We start from the raw sequence: 18,509 nt of genomic DNA, 5'->3' as shown, positions 1-18,509 counted from the left end.
ACGAACAGAGGAGTTCTACAGGTGCTGTTTGAAGAGGTGAGTCTTAAGGAGGCGCCGGAATGTGGTCAGGGACTGGGCAGTCCTGACATCTGTAGGAAGGTCATTCCACCACTGCGGAGCAAGGGTGGAGAAGGAGCGGGCTCTGGAGGCAGGGGAGCGTAGCGGAGGTAGAGCTAGTCTTCTAGTGCAGGCGGAGCGGAGAGGTCGAGTGGGGGTGTAGGGAGAGATGAGGGTCTGGAGGTAGCTGGGTGCAGTCTGGTCAAGGCATCTGTAGGCTAGTACAAGAGTCTTGAACTGGATGCGAGCGGTGATCGGGAGCCAGTGGAGCGAGCGGAGTAGTGGAGTAGAGTGGGCAAAGCGAGGCAGAGAGAACACCAGGCGGGCAGTAGAGTTCTGGATGAGCTGGAGCGGACGGGTGGCGAATGCAGGGAGGCCAGCCAGGAGGGAGTTGCAGTAGTCTAGGTTAAACTTGGCATATTGGTAATGTATGAATTTGGCTAATTTCTTGGTTATTATACTGGCTGTCGTTTAGATTAATTATTATTATTATTATTATTTATTATTTATTTCTTAGCAGACGCCCTTATCCAGGGCGACTTACAATCGTAGGCAAAAACATTTCAAGCGTTACAATACAAGTAATACAATAAGAGCAAGAAATACCATAACTTTTTAATTGTGGATGAAAGCACATGTAAGCAATTACTTGCCTAGCTCCAGGACATTTTAAACAGAACTCTTTATCTAGATATTTATCCAGTACAGTATATGTTTCTAGTTGTCTTATTTATATCTGGAAATAAATCAAACAAATACTGTAAAGCAATCACTCAACAGCTTTTGTAGCACCTGTACAGAAGTAAAAACAAAATAAGGAAAAAAAACATTACCTGCAGAATACACCTCTTCTGCCCTCATAAAAAAAGTAAATGAAAACGTCTTGATGACAATAGTGCTGATTGCAACACTTAACCGCAGAGTGATAAAAAACAACAGGGAAAGTAACAAGTCATTCTGCTGGCTATTAAAGAGTAAGCTATATTTTCAGTGCCCTAGCAGCAGCTTGTAGGGTTTAGGAGGCTGTGCGCAGCTTTAACTTCCCACCTGCTTTTTTCCAGGTGGTCCAAGAAATAAATTACTCCTACTGTATTCTTCAATCACTAAAAAAATAAATAAATCACTCTGTTCTAATAAATGTCAAGCACCCCCAGATAATAGAATTCCTCTTCTTTAGAAATTTGGGACGTTTACGACTCTGCCTTTTATAGTTATCTTTCAGAAAGGAAACAGCCTATTTCTTCTGTTTAAAATATATCACACACCTTAATAATATATATATATATATATATATATATATATATATATACAGACGTGCTCAAATTTGTTGGTACCCTTACAGCTCATTGAAATAATGCTTCATTCCTCCTGAAAAGTGATGACATTAAAAGCTATTTTATCATGTATACTTGTATGCCTTTGGTATGTAATAGAATAAAGCAAAGAAGCTGTGAAAAGAGATGAATTATTGCTTATTCTACAAAGATATTCTAAAATGGCCTGGACACATTTGTTGGTACCCCTTAGAAAAGATAATAAATAACTGGATTATAGTGATATTTCAAACTAATTAGTTTATTTAATTAGTATCACACATGTCTCCAATCTTGTAATCAGTCATTCAGCCTATTTAAATGGAGAAAAGTAGTCACTGTGCTGTTTGGTATCATTGTGTGCACCACACTGAACATGGACCAGAGAAAGCAAAGGAGAGAGTTGTCTGAGGAGATCAGAAAGAAAATAATAGACAAGCATGTTAATGGTAAAGGCTACAAGACCATCTCCAAGCAGCTTGATGTTCCTGTGACAACAGTTGCAAATATTATTAAGAAGTTTAAGGTCCATGGAACTGTAGCCAACCTCCCTGGGCGCGGCCGCAAGAGGAAAATCGACCCCAGATTGAACAGAAGGATAGTGCGAATGGTAGAAAAAGAACTAAGGATAACTGCCAAAGAGATACAAGCTGAACTCCAAGGTGAAGGTACGTCAGTTTGCGATCGCACCATCCGTCGCTTTTTGAGCAAAAGTGGGCTCCATGGAAGAAGACCCAGGAGGACTCCACTTTTGAAAGAAAAACATAAAAAAGCCAGACTGGAATTTGCTAAAATGCATATTGACAAGCCACAATCCTTCTGGGAGAATGTCCTTTGAACAGATGAGTCAAAACTGGAACTTTTTGGCAAGTCACATCAGCTCTATGTTCACAGACGAAAAAATGAAGCTTTCAAAGAAAAGAACACCATACCTACAGTGAAACATGGAGGAGGCTCGGTTATGTTTTGGGGCTGCTTTGCTGCGCCTGGCACAGGGTGCCTTGAATCTGTGCAGGGCACAATGAAATCTCAAGACTATCAAGGCATTCTGGAGCGAAACGTACTGCCCAGTGTCAGAAAGCTCTGTCTCAGTCGCAGGTCATGGGTCCTCCAACAGGATAATGACCCAAAACACACAGCTAAAAGCACCCAAGAATGGATAAGAACAAAACATTCGACTATTCTGAAGTGGCCTTCTATGAGTCCTGATCTGAATCCTATCGAACATCTATGGAAAGAGCTGAAACTTGCATTCTGGAGAAGGCACCCATCAAACCTGAGACAGCTGGAGCAGTTTGCTCAGGAAGAGTGGGCCAAACTACCTGTTAACAGGTGCAGAAGTCTCATTGAGAGCTACAGGAAACGTTTGATTGCAGCGATTGCCTCAAGGTTGTGCAACAAAATATTAGGTTAGCGGTCCCATCATTTTTGTCCAAGCCATTTTCATTTGTTTTCTTATTTACAATATTATGTTGAATAAAAAATCAAAAGCAAAGTCTGATTTCTATTAAATATGGAATAAACAATGGTGGATGCCAATTACTTTTGTCAGTTTCAAGTTATTTCAGAGAAAATTGTGCATTCTTCGTTTTTTGTGGAGGGGTACCAACAAATTTGAGCATGTCTGTATATGTTCTTTTCAGTCTGTTGGTTACAGGATACAGATGTGGGTTTTACAGCGAATTTAGCAAATTATTATTTGGTTTTGCTCTGCAGTAACAAATAGAATGCATCCATATGTGTTTGCATTGAAAATGTGTTACCACAAGCCTCCAAGGGTACAAAAGGACATGTATAGTGTTAGACTGCATTTGTGATTTCTATGTTTCTTACATTTTAGCTTTTTAATGATTATCTTTTCTTGTATTTTTACATAAAAACCTTGAGGCTGTTTTTAAAGCTTGTGAAAAGTCAAGGTTAGTAATCGCCAGATATCAATTGAATCAAACAAAATGATTTTATTTTAACATTTTTAAATTATATGACAGTATGGCAATTAAGCTGTCATTTTCTTGCATCCAAATGTTTTTTTCAAATGTGCCGTGAAGCAATATGGAATGACATTGAGATCACAATTAGAAGCACCTTTTGTTAAGTCATTTTAAAAATAACTTTCTTTTACAATTTAAGTCAGAGCAATGGCAACACCCTTTAATTGTAAAGCTGGGGGGGGGTCTCAACTCTGCTGGCCTGTAAATATGTAATGCTTGAATTGTGGATCCAAGCTGTAATCATTTACACTTTAACTGCAGTTCTGATTATGAATATATTATTGTTTCCTTAAGCCACCAGCCACAACAGGATGCATTGAGCTGTTCATATTTCTTACAGTTGGTTAACACTAAGCATTTTCTGCTGAGGTTATTATTATTATTATTATGTATTTCTTAGCCGACGCCCTTATCTAGGGCGACTTACAATTGTTACAAGATATCACATTATTTTTACATACAATTACCCATTTATACAGTTGGGTTTTTAGTGGAGCAATCTAGGTAAAGTACCTTGCTCAAGGGTACAGCAGCAGTGTCCCCCACCTGGGACTGAACCCATGACCTTCCGGTCAAGAGTCCAGAGCCCTAACTACTACTCCACACTGCTGCCCATCTCTCCTTGGGGTCATTTAAAGTTTGCTCGGTGCTACATATCAGGTCACAGAAAGATCATCTGGAAATAATGATTGGGATACTCAGATCTCACTCCTAACTGATGTGTATTTTTATCTGAATACAGACTGAGTTTTGTTAAACTATCCTTTTTACTGCAGACTTCCATTTAAATATAGAAAAAAAAAAGATTTACATTTTTCATTTGATAACCTATATGCAGTAGCATTCTGAATACGAGAATTGTGAGAAGTAACAGATTTCCTTGCACACCCATTACCGTCTGCGTATCTATCACACTACAGACACGGTTCATGTTTTTTTTCTCTGCCCACCCATCGTATGAGACTAGCGTACTGTAGTAATTAATCTCAGCATACAAGAAGTTTTACATTTTTTTCTATGATTAAACATTCATCATTGTATTAAGGTTTGCTATTTAATAATAATAATAATCATAATAATAATAATAATAATAATAAATTATTATTATTATTATTATTATTATTATTATTATTATTATTATTATTATTATTATTATTATTATTATTATTGTTAATATGCATTAGTAGAAGCATAACTGTGCATTTTTAGATTTACAATAACTTTTTCGGGTCATAACTGAATAAAACCGCAATGTCAAAAAACTAACTGGCGACACCTTGTTGCTGTTTTGTTTGGGTGGGTTCGTGGTCGCTAAGCCTGTTCCTAAGCAAATGACGCATTGAGGCAAATTACACATATTACATAGTGCACAGAATTGATGATTGTTCAGTAGCAATGTCTTTGCACACTGCCCGCCTTCTGTCTTTCTACATAAAGAAAACGGGTTTCAGCAGGGCTAGCAATTTTTTTGATTTAAAAAAAAAAAAAAAAAAAAATTCAAAATCGGATTGATTTATTTTAATCAGATTCTTTTTTATTTAAATCGATTTTTTGGATTTTTTCTTTTTTTTTTTTTTTTTTAATTATGGATTTTTTTTTTGTAATACCGTAGTTGTAGCTCTACATTACCCCCGAACTGTAAATTTAAGGATGTTGGAAATGGTGGTTTGTGAATACTTACATACCAAACTAAATTACTCAAATCTTAAATGAATACATAAGTAAAGCAAATTATTTATCATTGTAGCATACTCTAAATGTGAACTACAATATGTGAACTACAAGAATTTAACGATGGAGTACGGCAGAGAAAAATCCCCCTCACTCATCCCAGTCATTCTTTTCTTTTACTTTTCTTTCTTTGATTTCCTCTTTGTGTCAGTCCAAACACACACAGTTGTTACTTAGGACTACTTTGCTTTTTATAGTGTGCTCAATTGATAAAGTTCCTGACTGCAACACTAAATAAACCTGGTTTTAAGCGGGTCTTAACACAGTGCTCAATTGTCTATTTGGGACCCCATTGCACTGGGTGACTATGTTAATGATGGGGCAGGTGCTCTATAACGGGGCAAGACACGTCTTCAGAATACCATTTCAGTGCAGTATTTTTGCGCCAGAGGGAGGGAGGGTTTAGGTCGGCCAGGGTGACTCGAGCTGTCAATTTTTATTGTCAATTTGAATTGCCAAAAACAAATTCCTTGTGTATTTCCAGCCTAAGGAGTACACTTTATTGCACATGCTATAAATTAAGGTATAATACCATTGTTGTAGCATGTTACAGGATAATAATGGAACTCCAGAGAATTAATTACCAAATAACACACCTCAGCAATGTCATCATCACTATTACTGTACTACAGCTTTTTGAAGTTATTTGTTTATTTACCTGTCTGAAATAATCACTGTAGTTCACTGAAAGAGTTAAGGTTAGTTTACTGGATGTAGTTAAATTAACCAATTCTGGCATACTTAAAGTTCAATGAATAGTATGAAATGTCTAGTTTCATAATCTCACTTTATTTGAATCTCCCACTATTATGTTCAAAACAAAAAAGACCACGCAAGGAGAAATGAATTTGCCCCTGAAACCCTCAGGAGGGCAACTTTCAGAAGAGAAGCGTTTCATGGTAGAAACCAAAAATCCAACATGGCAACTTCTTTCTCAACAGCGAGGCTACATAACTGTACAGACGTATGTTTTTCTCCTCCATTGTGCAAACTTTGTAAAGTAGTATAACAGTTACAACTACTTGTCTACAAACAGTATCGAACTGTCAGTGTCATGCAAAGTAACATGTTATTACACCCTTATGTTGTATCAAAATAATCTTGCATGTTTATATTTTTTACAGTCGTGTCCGTATTATTCGATCTGGCTGTATTGCTTCTTAGTGTTGGCATCATTTTTTCATTCTCAATCTGAGAGTTTTGTAAATATGTAAAATTAGCCACCCTGCTAAATCCAGGATACTAACCCCAACATTTTAAGAGAAGGGCTTGAGCTCCCACAAGAAGCATTTCACCAATAAGCAGTGGCTTTAGAACAGGGGTCATTAATTAGTGTCATCTCTCAGCTGTGCTTTCCATTGTTGAGTAATAACAGAAAGGCAGACCTCCACAGAAAACTATGGGAGTGCAGTGTCCAGTGTTTGCATAATTATTATTATTTATTTCTTAGCAGACACCCTTATCCAGGGTGACAACTGTTGCAAGATATCACATTATTTTTACATACAATTACATTATTTTTTTACACATTATTTTTACATACAATTACCCATTTATACAGTTGGGTTTTTACTGGAGCAATCTTGGTAAAGTACCTTGCTCAAGGGTACAGCAGCAGTGTCCCCCACCTGGGTTTGAACCCACGACACTCCGGTCAGGAGTCCAGAGCCCTAACCACTACTCCACGCTGCTGCCCATAATGCACAATATAGCACAGGGAAGGTGCAAAGTTGCTGTGCATACTAACCAAGTGGACAAATTGACAAAGGAATTGTGGCAGTATGCAAGTTCCTTTGAGTGGTGAGGTATATTTATGTTGCAAAAATATGAGCTATACCAACATTATGATATAATACAGCTGTCACATAAAACACCAACCAAATTTTAGGTTTCCCTATACAGTTATTAATATCATCATATTTTGCTTTCTTTTCACCGGGTCCTTCTCCGTACACAAAGTGGTGGATCCTAAGAGATCGTTATTAGCAAAACACCAACTGTAATTCTATAACTAATATGAAATAACTTCATATAACTTAAAAGTCCTAAAAGTAAACGTCTGATTTCTTTATTTCTGATTTTGTAACCTTTCTGAAAAAGACACAAATGCTAATAACGATTTGGAGTAAAAAACTTTAAGATGAGGTTGTGCATGCTCCCTGATTCACTCTCCTTCACAGTGCCGTTTGGATATTATGAGAGGAACACATCTCTGCACCTTTCATGTTTCTGTAGACAGCATCTAGCATACTGAACGGGGTTCCAAAGTTCAGCTCCTGGCAGCCACATCTCATTAAGTATAACTGCACATCACATCTCTGCCTGCTGTGCTCAGATTGTAGTCATTAGATGAGATGCCTACATTTCCAAATAAGTGCAGGCAATGCATGAAAATCACAACAGCCATCTTTTGGTAATTCATTCAACTAGCAAGACTAAACCTCATTATGTTAAAATAATGTTTACAATGAAGAAAATACTTAAGACATCCTTTTTAGTAAATTCCAGTAATTTAAAGATACTAGGTACAATATGGCTAGTACTTGCATTTCTCCATTAACAACCCTTTCAGAGTACTAATTCTCTTAACATGCATAGATTCAGAAGATGCATTGTTACAGAAGCCTGGACTTTCATGGTTTTATTTAAATACCTGCCATGATGCCGGAATCAGACTGAAATCCTTTGATTGGACATCCAAAGAGGTGCAAAGTCCCCATGTTGCTTTTCAATCTTGTCCCAGCCCTGCCCCTAGTTGTCAGAGACACGGGAAAAACATGGACACACATTCCAGCCCACCAGCACCTCATTCCTCCCTGTGGCAAAGGGCTCACCCCTTGCATATTTATTTATGTGTTTTCATTTGTTGTTGTTATTATTATTATTGTTATATAATTATATTGTATTTTTATGCAGGTGGACAAAGCCGTACGTCTTATTATTTACTGTTTGAGATCGGCGAAAAAGCCGGTCTTATAATGTGTAGTTGGTGGGGATGGGGTTAAAACCCCTTCCCTACAGCCCTCGTGGGAATGTGACTGGAGCCTTAAGGTAATTATTGTATTAAATTAGGTAATTAAGGCTCCAGCCACATAATATAAAAAGACGCACTCCAGGCTTATTGAGAGGAGAGTGTCAGAGGCGAGACGTGAGTCTAAATGAATATCGAAAATATAATTTGTTTATTGTTTGAAAATATATTGTTTGAAAGTGTTCGTGTTTGTTTTACTTTGGCCAGAGTGCCCTTTGCTTTGTTTTGTGTGTTCTTTTTGTTTAAACTGTTTATTTTGTTTAATTATTAAATATGAGCGCAGCAGCGCCGTTTTGCCCGTACAAAACTTGTTATTGTTTCATTTCCTGGTCTGTGACATCACCACACCTGTGCACTGCAACCACTCTGCCACACTCCCCCACCAAATCACAGCTTAACATATTTTTTTTCCCCTGCAAAATTACCATGTTACCCCCAGGGCACAAAGTGCCAGTTTCACGGGCAGTTGTTCATTCCAATCCCCGGGTCTCTGCACTGACCGATATACAAAGAAGCTTTAAACCAGTGTTTATGTCCACAGTAGTAAGATGCACTTGTGTTGTCTTCTTTGTCAGCATTTTTACAAAAAAAATTATTAGCCTTCTTAAAATAGTACTGTAGTTTGCAATAAAAGTCCTTAATGTTCTCTTTATTGCATCACAAGGACAACTGACTGAATCAGACCACTGTGCAGGAGATGTGTGTGACTCTTGACTTTGCAAATATTTTTAAATACGCGCCGGTTATCAGTGACTCTGATTCGGATTGTACCATCAAAACTGGTATGTAAGGAACCGGACACTGATTTTTTTGTTCCTCGTGGCAAGACGCATTTGATTTTCCTATGGAAAAGAAATCGTTTCATTGGTGCCCAGGCATCGACATTAGAGCGGTCGGGCACCATATAGGGCAGTATTGGTTAGGGCTCTGGACTCTTGACCGGAGGGTCGTGGGTTCAATCCCTGGTGGGGGACACTGCTGCTGTACCCTTGAGCAAGGTACTTTACCTAGATTGCTCCACTAAAAACCCAACTGTATAAATGGGTAATTGTATGTAAAAATAATGTAATTGTATGTAAAAAATAATGTGATATCTTGTAACAATTGTAAGTCACACTGGATAAACGCGTCTGCTATACAGATATAGATCATTATAAATAATTTCATATATTAATTTGCCTTCAGAAGGCTGTAACCATTGTCAAGTGCTATAAAATCTTCTGATCATTTTGAATTTACTGAGGTTGCCTTAATTACAATGTTACCTAATTATAAATGCTGATACTGAGAAGAGCACACTAAAACAAACGATGCAGAAAGAGACAGCTTATTTCACGTCAAGGCAGTTATGGCTCAGGAATCCAGCGCTAACCCATCTGGAATGGCTCTGTTTGAGAGGTCATTAGCATGTAAACAGTGCCATTGAGAAGATACACAGCAATCATCTATCATACTAATGAAAAGTGATAGGGAGTTTCCCCGAGACAGAGATTGTCTTTTTTCTTAAAAATGCAAGGCTGGTCTGCAAAACAATTGTGCATCAGTTGTTGCAATTAATTTGATTTTTGTTCTATTTAAGCCCTGCTTTCGCACACTCGGCACATTCACTTAAATATCTTAGTTTTCTCACAGCAAGCACGTCCAAATGATAAAGTTTATGACTTGGATATTGGGGGGCCTGTACAAAACAGAAAGCTCTTACCCATTGGCACACTTCATTTAGACAGTATCCAGATGAACACCACATGCTTGTGCTGGCAGATCAAAGAAACAACTTTGAGATATAAATACAACAGAATACACTGCAGGGGCATTGCAGAATGATATGAGCACTGAATGACCACATGTGTGCTGCAAGTCTTATAACTTTCTAAATATTAGCGCCGCTAAAGAAAAGTATATCCCAAGATGGGCTAAAACTTGCCCTTGAGTTACAGCTTAACATGGTCAAGCTTAGATCAAACAGTTTTTTGTTTGTTTTTATTTGAATATTTTACAAGATATTAAAGAGAAAGTTGGTAGGAGCGCAAAAATACTCCGTCATAATTACTCGCCAGCTCTTCAGGCTCTTTACTCTGCATTATCTGTTCTGCACTGGACTAGCATGGCTGTTTGACTTCCATTGACTTTAATGGAAGCAAAATAAAAGTACCCTCCCTCCCACAACCACATTCTATAAAATGTAAAACTGTAAACAATGGTCTTACAGCAGCTATCCCAGGTAACTACAACTGGTTTTATTTCCTGCAGCTTACAGCTCCACTGTCACATTGGAAATGCATGTTTCTGCAGTGATAGTACAAGTACAACAGGGAAGTGGTATATTAAAAAAAACAAACGCGTTGTCTTTCCCCACACAAAGACAGCATGTTTACCCTACAGAGCAGAATAGAAATAGGGCTTTTCAAGAATGTGCAAGCTAATGGCGCTACTCAAAACAAAAAAAGAAATGTCATAGAAATTTGTTTTCAAGGCTTGTAAGTACACCCTGCTTATAGGGAAAATAGGTATTTGGGTGTTCGTGTCAAAAATACATTGAGAACAACTGGCAACGCATGAGAAAATGTGGACTGGGAAATGCCTCTAAAAAGACCCAGAGGCAAGATAATACAGTGTTCAACAGTTTGAACACTGCAGGGATAGCATGGCTTCTCTGGCTGACAGGCTCCAGGTCATCTTTTAAATCAGACAGCGGCTCAGAAATGATGCCTCCCTCAAACCTTCTGCAACAAATGCTGCAAGACTAGTTAACTGCCTGCAGTTCCAAAACATTTATGTGGCATGCCATTCTACACAGCGCCCCAGCCCAGGCTGGATGCGTCCGTGGTGATGGCCTTCTGGTGACACTGCCCAACGCTACACGCTGAGGCCAGTAGCGTAGTTAGGGGGGTGGTTTTAGGGGTTTGAAACCCCCCATTAAATTCATTATTCAACTACATGGGACAAAAAATAAATAAAAGTCAGCTATATGTGCAAAAATCTTGATCCATCACCAGCACCCCCATCCCGAAATGAAATCCTGGCGATCTATCACCAGCACCACCCCCCTCGCGCAAAACAAAATCCTGGTGATCCTGTGGTCGAGTGGTTACAGAAAAGGAGGTCCCCGGTTCAAATCCCGGCTCACTCACTGAGTCACTGTGTGATCTTGAGCAAGTCACTTAACCTCCTTGTGCTCCGTCTTTCGGGTGAGACGTAATTGTAAGTGCCTGTGGGAAACTGCTTCCCAGAGCTTCTCTATTCCTGGGTGCACGGCTCTCCCTTGGCACAGAGCCATGGGGCGAGGACGCAGCCATCTCTCTATGAGAGGGTGATGGAGAAGAGTGCTGTGCAGGAGAGAAGTTTCTCCAGCGTACGCTTGGGTAAATGCATACAAAACTCGCAGAAAATGTGGTTTACCAGTACCTTCTTTGCGTGCTGCAGCCTCAGGCAAGAAGAGCATCTGCTTGTCCACAGGCAGGGTGACCTTGCATGTGTCACAGGGATAAACCCAGGCATTATGCAAACAGCAAGCATTGAACCCTAAGAATGTACAGTTGCTGCCTCAGCTTGCTAAAAACTGCAAGTGGACTGTCAACAAGGCCTGCTTGGTAGGAGATTGGGGATGTAATCCCTGGTCGGTAGCAGGTCGGAACCGGGACGGTACCGGAACGCAGCTATACAGTAATGCAACAGGGCGGACGCTCTCTAGACCAGGGCACCTGCAAGACCGCAGTGGCCCTCTTGATCAATGGCACAAGCTCTGCTGTTACGGGGAAAACTTAACCGCAGGGAATGTGCTATCTGACTCCAGAGCGCTCTGTAAAGCTGCAGGAGAGCTTTGATATAATTGTATTCAGGATCGGGGTCTTCACAAGGTAAATGCCCATATGGTAATGGTTACATTTCGTACTTCATAGGGAACAGGACTTTTGCTATTAGCAAAAGGCTCAGAACTAAAGAGGAGTGAAAAATCAGTGAAACTCTGAAAACAGGCATTGCATACTCTACTAGATTTGCAGCCCGGCATGTCATTAATTTTTTGACCAGTTATACGAAATAATCTGTGAAGGAAGATCAGGTGCTATAGCAAAGCAAAGTTCAAAATACAAAATACCCCAACAGAGCAAAGACAGCCCTTTTAGACATGCTAAAAAGTTTTATTCAATGGGTGGTACTTTATAAGCATTTTTAAAATGACCATTGCCTGCCTAAAACAGCATAACTGGGCAGGGATGGCTGGATGGACACATACTGCAAGATAAAGGCACATCTTTATGTCATCATGTCTGCTTTTTTTTGCTGGGATAGACAGTTTTTTTTCCTTTGTCATTTTCATGATTAGTGCAGGGACGTTTTGGAGTAGGTTTTCCATGGATATGTTTTTAGTAAAGATCAAGGTCCTCTTTCAAACTAAAACTTTGTACAGTAGATGAAACATCAGCTGTACCATGTTTTAAAGAGTAAACTAAAAAATGGTAAACTACCTATTGATATTATGTTATCTGTTGAGCTCCCAATGCCACTGTAGCCACACAGAGAGGAACACTTAAAAAATAAAAAAATAAAAGCACCTGTATTAATGGTACTTTACAAGTAAAATGATTCCTCACAGAAATACTGTTTACTGTACCATCACCCTTTTTGTAATTGATAGAAGTACAGTATGTATATTTCCCCCACGAAGCAGCCTTTCAGTTGAGAGCTTTCAGTATGGTACTTAGATCTCAGTGCTTAGAAGCCATACTGTCTTAGCATGGATCATTTGTGTCTGAACCTGAAATGCCTTTCAGTTTGAAAGAGGAGAACTGCATCTTTAGAAGAAGTCACTTATTCATGCATGGAGAAGTGTGGCAGAAAGTGTGGCACTGATGTTGCACAGAGTGGTTACTTACAGGTAATAAGTGTAGGAGTGATAGCTTCTTCTGCCAAGTGGGATGGTGGTAGGATTTAAGCAGTGATGGGAAAAAATGGAATGGAAGGAAAGAAAAGTAAAATATTAATGTTTAAAAATATAAATGAACAAAATTAGATAATGGTGGAAAAAGTGAAGGTTACTAGTGGTTGCGAGGGCAAGGTGATTGCTGGGAATATGCCATGCAAAATTACTTCAAATGGAACCCATGAACCTTGAAGACTCAAAACCTCAAACTGAATATTTCAAAAGCTTGGAGTTTAAAAAGAAGTCTACTGGCTTGGGTGTCACTAGTTAAATATTACTTGTAATTTTCTGGTAATAATTCTGCCAAGTCACATTTGTCTGTTAGTGGCAGATATGGATTATTCTTTCTTTTTTTACCCACAGCCTGGCATTGCCGCATTAGATGTTAAAATAAATAAGACATTTAGGATTGCTAAGAAAGGTTTATTAGAATGCAAAATTGTTTGGGCATTAGTGTTCTATAAGCTCTGTCAAAACCCCACTTTTCTTGTGTTAGTAGAAAAAAAAAGAGACTTCAGATGTTGTTTTTCCAAACAATCTCCACAGAAATAATTCTATATTCCTTACCAATGATATTTTACACAATAACATCATTAAACGAATTACAATTAGTGTGATGTTGATACAGTTTAGTTTCAGAACAAACCATTAAACCTTTAAAATAACACTTTTTGCTGGGACAATTTTTGGACACCTCAAAAGGAAAAAGTTCCAAAGAACTACAAAAAATACCCAAATGACCAAGACACATTTTAAAACTGGAAAAAATGTTTTATTGCCTAGACATAATACCTGTATATACCAATATTAAAAATTGATTCAATTTTTAAAGTTCAAGCATTGGTGTATCAGCTTGAACTTGGCCCACTATAAACAACTAAATATATTTCTGCTTCAATAAATTCTGGCAGCAATAATGCCTGTAATCTGGCACAATCCTTATAAACTCATATAATATTATTGAAGGCTTTGAGGTACCCAGTGTAAAAAGTGGATTTTTTTTTTATTTGCACTGCAGTCATTCTTAGGGCTGTAGCACGGAATACAGAAATGGTAGCATGGCATGGGACTGTGGCTAATGTAAACTTGCCTCCAGCTACATGCTGAAGGCATCTCTTTGAAAAATACGCTTTCATCAATTGTTCCTTCTTATCTCTTTTTTTTCTAAAGATAATATGCCCTTATTCCCAATCCCAGGTCATTAAAACAGCGACATTTATTTGAGCATGGAATATGGTGTAATTAATATTTCATTATATATTGCATATCAGCGACATAAATAGTTTAATGGATTTTATCACTGTAATCAAATGCATTATTAAACAGCAAATTGTAGATATTGCACATGGATTTTTTTACTGCCCCAGACAATCTTGACGAAAAAGAATGATACATCATATATATATATGCTGCTTTTTCCATCTGGCTGAAGAAGGACTTGTAGTCCAAAACATCCTGATATAATTGATTTTTATATCAATTATTAACATTTTGATGTACTTACATTATATATATATATATATATATATATATATATATATATATATATATATATATATATATATATATAATTATTCCATAATTAAGAATTTAAAAAAAAACTACAACATAAACATATATATTGCTACACCTTTTGGGGAAAGAAACATTAGTGCATTATAAAGTAGTATTTTATTTTTTTTACTTAAGGGTCTTGACCATTGAATATGCACTCTTAATATAATTTAATGAACACGTAGAAAAAGATGATGTTAAGAATTGACACTTGTAAACCAAAAGGATTTTGAGAATGTCTAAATATACTGTGAAGTTTTGAATGATTATGATTGCCTCTTACCTTTTCTTCATGACCAGGACGACCCCCAGGAAGATGATGACAAAGAGGAGAATGCCGGCGATGACTCCTGCTATCTTCACAGTGTGGTCGGTCTGTTTCTCTGGTTCAACTGCATCGGGTTTCAGAGTGGCAGTACCTAAAGCAAAAGCAGTTTATGGAACAAAAACACAATTGTGGTTGATAAGTCTGTCATTGAATCCTTATTTTGTTGAGTTTAACTAAATGGAATATGTATAGATATAGTTGATACTGAGCAGATGTAAGGGTCTACTGTACCTAGACAAATACTTTGACCAAAATACACAGTCAAAGCTTAATTGGCTGCTTCCACCAATCATCCACAGCTCATACCCTATTACATTACATAGAATAGATAGACATAGAAAGAAAGACAAGACAGATAGACAGAGAGACATACTTTCTTTTAAAAAGTTATGTCTGCATGACATCAGTTTAGCCAATATATATTACAGCAGGTAGAATACATGGGTATAGCCAAACAGTCACTTTGCTAGGCTTAGTATACAGCTGTACTTTTTAGATCTGTAAAAATAAAAAGGGTTTTCATTCTCATCATTAGACTTCGGCTGCTGGTGTGGTGTTGATAGAGTCAATGTGACTCAAGTGATACACCTCAGTGGGCCAGCCCTGTTTTGTTTTCAGCATGTCTTTGGGGTATAATTCAAAAGGTATTGTATTGTGTTTCATGTACTGAAAAAAAATGACATGCCAAACACTATTTTAAACCTTTCTTCTTCCACCCAAAGATGGCTTACCTCCAAGAACTTATTATTCAGCCTTCACATATTGTTATTATGCTTTTCTATAAAGTGTCCCCTAGTTTGTATTCTGCTTTCATGTTGATTTTTGACTATGCTTTTGTCTTTCTCTAACCTTTTTCCTCCATTCTTTTTTTTTTTTCATAATTTCTCACTGTATTAGCTCCAGCACCTGAGAAAATGAGATAAGCTCATTTGCGATGCATTTCAACAGCAATTGTTATTTTTTTTTATTTTTTAACACAATAAACACTTCTTTTGCCTTTGGAAATACAAATCTGGGTCACATCTGGTGAGCCAAAATACTCCTTCTTAGCAATTTATTTACAAAGTAGGCAGCAGCTGATGATCACACTCCTGGCATACACATTTAATATCTGTTTAAATGAGATAACCAACACCTAGCAGCTACCAGTGTTTTAGCACTTCTGGTCTTCGCTCTCTTAAGAAGACTGTTTGCACTGTTTACTGTATAATGTGATGGGACGTCAAACCGGTGCCTATATATCCATTTCCTCTTGCTAAATGAGTTCAAGATGAAAAATGTTGGGACACTGTTCAACTCACTAAACTGAATCTATTTTTTTGCCACCACCACTTTTTCAATCAAAATGTGACAACATCCATCATGCGAAGAACCCTACTATCGTTACAGCCTTGACAGGAGACGCTGGATGCCTGGGCTCATTTCAGAATTTTTTTTTTATTTTTTGTTTTATTTACGATGACATAAACACAACCGGCAGATCATTTTTTTTCTGAGCAGTATGGGAATAAGAACCCAATTCCCAAAACACACATGCTATATTTGCTTTGTGACTATTTGAACGGATTAGGATTAATGTTGATGATAGAGGTGGAGGGTTGCGTTCTGTGTTTCGTGTTCCTTGCTGTCCTGTCTGTTTGTCTACGTTTCGTGAGTTTTGTAGAACCTTTTGTTTTGGCCCTTGTGTCTTTTATTTTGACCAGTTGGGTTTGTTAGTGTTTGTACCGTTTTGTTTTTGTTTATTTGTTGTGATTAAAAGCGCATTAGCGCATTTAACCGTGCAAGCTTTCTGTGTCTGAGTCTCTGTCCCTGGGCTGGGAGGCATCCACGCCACAGACCTCAACAGGGTTGATCATCAAAAAGGTCACCAGAAGGGAGTGAGACCCCACAATTTGCCAGAAATAATTTGTACCTCCAAAACACCTTACATTTACCTTTAAACACAATACAATAGCTGCAGCAACAAAATCAATTTTAAATAAAGTAAAGGGGTTACACTTGATTCCTTACACTTGGTAACCAAGCCAACCAAGTTACTTCCCACTACATTACTACCATTGCAACACAATTTTTGTAGTTTGTATTAAACACTGCCTACACTTGCTTAATCTCCACAGGTTTAAAATAGCACCTAGAAGTTTACTCCACGCTCAGCTTTATGTGAGGGTATGATCTGATGAAATTAGAAAAAATAATTCACTTTTGATGCTGATAAAATAACTTTATTATGCTGAGATTTAATATTTTAGTTTTCATCAACACCCATACACATGTCAGAAAGAAATATCTTTTGAAAAGAAAATAAGGCCTGCTTTCAAAATTAAGGAATTTATCCTAGATGATTCACAAAATATACAGTACTGTAAAGCAAAATATAAAATGTGTTTTCTTTGGCCTGGATGAAACAATGAAACCTTTCAATTCGATCCCTACGAGACTGCTCTCCTTTATCTTTCTCCACATCAAAAGCATAAAATAATGATAATGATATTCTTAATACTGATCAAGAAGACTAGTTAGTGGGTGACACGTAAACATCATGAAAGCTTTAATCATGGATACTGAAATAAAAAACAAAACTTGTAGAGTTATTTAATAAACCATCTGCAGATTCATTTATATCATGATCTTAAATTAACTGATAAAATACCTATTTTACAATAGTTATTTGAAGCAACACACATATTGACATGCTCATGTGATCATTGAAAACTCAAATCTGCAGCAAAGATTTAGAACCTTAAAAAAAGTGTTAGGTGTAAGGTCAAAGTAGATAGTTCTGACCTTCTCTTTCACTTATTTTACTACAGTATTGCAGCGTTGCTTTAATACTGTCCTAACAAATCAGATTTGTAAAATCTTTATGACCTTTGTGTTATTAATTCATAACACAAATAACATCCTTTAACACATGAAGCGTCTAATATTTTCACTCACTGTACAGTATTATAGATGCGACTGCCAATGCTAAAATGACAAATATGTCATAAAGCAAGCAAAAATAGGCACTAAATCATACTTGACACATCAGGTCATTAAAATGCATTCAGTTTGTGTTGTAGAGGCCAGAAACTTCTCTTTACACAAAGCCAAAGACAGATGGGGTTGAATTAAGGCATCTTTTAAAAACAAAAAAACACACTTTAAAGAAAAAACGAAACTACCACTTAATAATTTAACAAGAAAATCACTCATAAAGACAAACATTTGGGTTATACTGAGAAATTAAGTGTAAGTGTTTTGTTTCCTCAACACAAATAAAGCAAATAGTTTGTTGTCATTTAACCAAAGCTATTGTTGAACCATGTTAAACATTTTGTGAATTTCTGCTCTTTGTTTATCAGCATGGGCTGTCAGGATGGTACTGATTTTACGGGACATGTCTGCAAGATGTTTAAATGGTTTAGGAGGGACCATTTCTTGACCATTTCTTTTTTTTGATAAATTCCTGCAGGCAATCTGGGATGTGTGTGCTGCAAGTGTGTCCAGCAGAATGGTCAACACAACCATCACTTTTAAGGCTGTACCTTGTAATGCATCAGTCATTTTTGCAGTCTTAGATACAGAGGTTTTTGCCAACTAT

At 37.5% G+C, this 18,509-nt stretch overlaps 1 protein-coding gene across 8 annotated transcripts in view; it reads right to left on the bottom strand.

The window, feature by feature from the left end:
• LOC117394169 (receptor-type tyrosine-protein phosphatase mu-like) overlaps positions 1 to 18,509 on the bottom strand; it is a 296,513-nt gene that overhangs the window by 71,129 nt on the left and 206,875 nt on the right. For 4 of the 8 annotated variants that reach the window (XM_059015556.1, XM_059015565.1, XM_059015591.1 and 1 more), the window contains 2 exons: positions 14,882 to 15,017; positions 12,998 to 13,027 (listed from right to left, as the gene is read on the bottom strand). In XM_059015556.1, the coding sequence (XP_058871539.1) occupies positions 12,998 to 13,027; positions 14,882 to 15,017 (166 nt within the window). The remainder of the gene's footprint in view (positions 1 to 12,997; positions 13,028 to 14,881; positions 15,018 to 18,509) is intronic. The other 4 variants (XM_059015574.1, XM_033992207.3, XM_059015599.1 and 1 more) reach the window with 1 other exon arrangement.

This window comes from Acipenser ruthenus, chromosome 3 (assembly GCF_902713425.1).
Source record: "Acipenser ruthenus chromosome 3, fAciRut3.2 maternal haplotype, whole genome shotgun sequence".
NCBI classification, from domain to species: Eukaryota; Metazoa; Chordata; class Actinopteri; order Acipenseriformes; family Acipenseridae; genus Acipenser; species Acipenser ruthenus.
Note: the sequence above shows the minus strand (reverse complement) of the source record. Positions and strands in the feature narration are given on the sequence as shown.